A 2,395-nucleotide genomic window follows, 5' to 3' on the forward strand; every position below is an offset into this window, starting at 1 on the left:
TATATATATATATATATATATGTATATATTTATATAGTTAGATTTATAAATGAATAAATGAAATATATGAAGAAATCTGCATGAATGTTTTCTGTATGCATGTGTGTAGGAAAAAGCTCATCATTTCTTTTAGGTACGTTCCATTGTATCACGTGTATACGAACGTTCATGTGCGTCAAATCGGATCGTTTTCTTGTACATTAGTGTGTTCTTGTGCGCTGTTCACGCAATGCTGCTTTCATACACCATTATTGTTTTGAAAATGAATTTTCATACTTCATCTATACTCTGGTGCTTACCAGTCGTGTTACGGTGAAAAGATTCAACATGGCTTATTTCGGAACGTAAATATGTTCGTTGTGGCGTCCAGTTGTTGGTACGTCCTTTCTTGTGGCGACATGACAATAGTCGCTTCAATTCAAGACGGAAGGAAGACCCGACAAAGCTGTAGAGAAAGAAATTTGTTACGTAACTCATGTAAAATATGATTCTAGATATGTTCAGAGCTTCTTTCATCACTAACAGCCTATTGTGGTCGTTGATTTCGTCTAAGTCACTCCTCTCCAGTTTAATGGTGAAGAAGAACTGTTGGCACCAGGTAACGAAAAATGGAAGTTTGAACGCTATGAAACAGAAGGATATCATCAATAATAAAAGTGTGAAGTCTGTTCGACCGACAGCTTCTTTGGCTTTCACCTGGTTGGTCTTTTGCCTTCGCTTTAAACGGACCAATGCTCGAATAATAAGAACGTTGAGCAGGAAGATAAATACGAACGGCACAAATGTAATGGAGACGGCATAGACACTGTCCAAGACGAACGAAAGATATCTGTAGTCTAAATTTCCGGTACACTTTGTTAAGTCGCCGTGAAGCCGATAAACTTTGGTCAATGCTGGTTTATAAGAGTTGATGGCGAGCGAAAGGAATACGAGAAACCCTATGCTTCTTCGCGCTGTTTTCGTCGTGCACCATTCAAGCCTTTTGAAAGGATGACATACACCAATGTATCTTTCGACGGTAAATATGACTACGAGCCAAGAAGAAAGAAAACGGAACGTATATGACAAGAACTGTATCATTTGACACATTCCTTCTGTGTCTAAGACAGGTATCTTACGTCTGTACATTAGAAACAGTGGTATTTTTTTCAGCCATTCTGTCATAACATAAAATACCAAGGCGAATATATCAGCACAAGACAGCGACGCTAAATACACGCCGCCTGCTTGACGCCTGAAATTTTTCGATAAGAATATCTTCAACGAAATAGAATTACCCAATATGCCCATAGCGAAAATCACCGGTGTTGAGAAGGCATAGATCTTATCCCCAACGTCCATCTGTACTGTATCTAACAAACAGTTTTCCGCGCCGAATTGCGAGGCAGACATATTGTCAATGGATATATTTTCAAACGTGTAGTCGATCGTTTGGCATCCAAAAACACTTTCGAAAGTGGGCGTCTGATTATTTTCCATCATCATCATCATGTTTGTCGTCAGCAATTTTCACCTTTTTTTTTCTTTTAATTCTTCTTCCTTTTTTTTTTTTTTTACTTTTCTTTACGTCTTTCTTCCCGTTCTTCGTCTATTTTTTTCCCTTTTATCAACAGATTTTTCGTTTCTAATCTAATGCAGATGATTGTGCTCTCATTTCCACCAAGGGAAGGATAACCTTGCTTTGTTGAGACTGAAAAACACACCAAAAAGAAAGAAGAAAATTAATAAACGGGATTCAAATATGTTGTCAAGGTAGATAATCAGCTAATCATTTATTGTAGACAACCTTATTGTTATTATTATTATTATTATTATTATTATTATTATTATTATTATTATTATTATTATTATTATTATTATAACAACAGCAGAAATCATTAACAAGTTTCATATTTTGGGAAAAGGAAAACCCAATTATATCGGCTCAAGTACTTTTAGAAATACGATAATTACAGCAATCTAGTGGTAATAATAATGATGATGATGATAATAATAATAATAATAATAATAATGATAATAATAATAATAATAATAATAATAATAATAATAATAATAATAATAATAATAATAATAATAATGATAATAATAATCATAAAAAATAAATAATAAATAATAAATAATAATAATAATGATCATAAAAAATAATAGTAATGATAATAGTAATAATAGTAATAAAATAATAATAATAATAATAATAATAATAATAATCATAATAATAATAATAATTATCATAGGGACATATCTCACATTCTGAGAGAAGGAAGAGCTAATTATATTGACTGTATTACTTATAGAAATCAGATAATTATAGGAATACAATAACGGTTACAAGTTTTGGTACCAGGCCAGCAATTATGAGAGGAAAGAGGTTAGTCAATATATATATGATATATAT

General features: G+C 32.3%; 1 protein-coding gene across 2 annotated transcripts in view; it reads right to left on the reverse strand.

Moving 5' to 3' along the window:
- Positions 1-43: 43 nt before the first annotated feature.
- Positions 44-2,395, reverse strand: part of LOC106868770 (growth hormone secretagogue receptor type 1) — a 103,198-nt gene continuing 100,846 nt past the window's right edge. For both annotated transcript variants that reach the window (XM_014914187.2, XM_014914189.2), the window contains one exon: positions 44-1,690. In XM_014914187.2, the coding sequence (XP_014769673.1) occupies positions 271-1,491 (1,221 nt within the window). In that variant the 5' untranslated portion in view covers positions 1,492-1,690 and the 3' untranslated portion in view covers positions 44-270. The remainder of the gene's footprint in view (positions 1,691-2,395) is intronic.

The sequence above is a fragment of the Octopus bimaculoides genome, chromosome 24 (genome assembly GCF_001194135.2).
Source record: "Octopus bimaculoides isolate UCB-OBI-ISO-001 chromosome 24, ASM119413v2, whole genome shotgun sequence".
Taxonomy (NCBI): domain Eukaryota; kingdom Metazoa; phylum Mollusca; class Cephalopoda; order Octopoda; family Octopodidae; genus Octopus; species Octopus bimaculoides.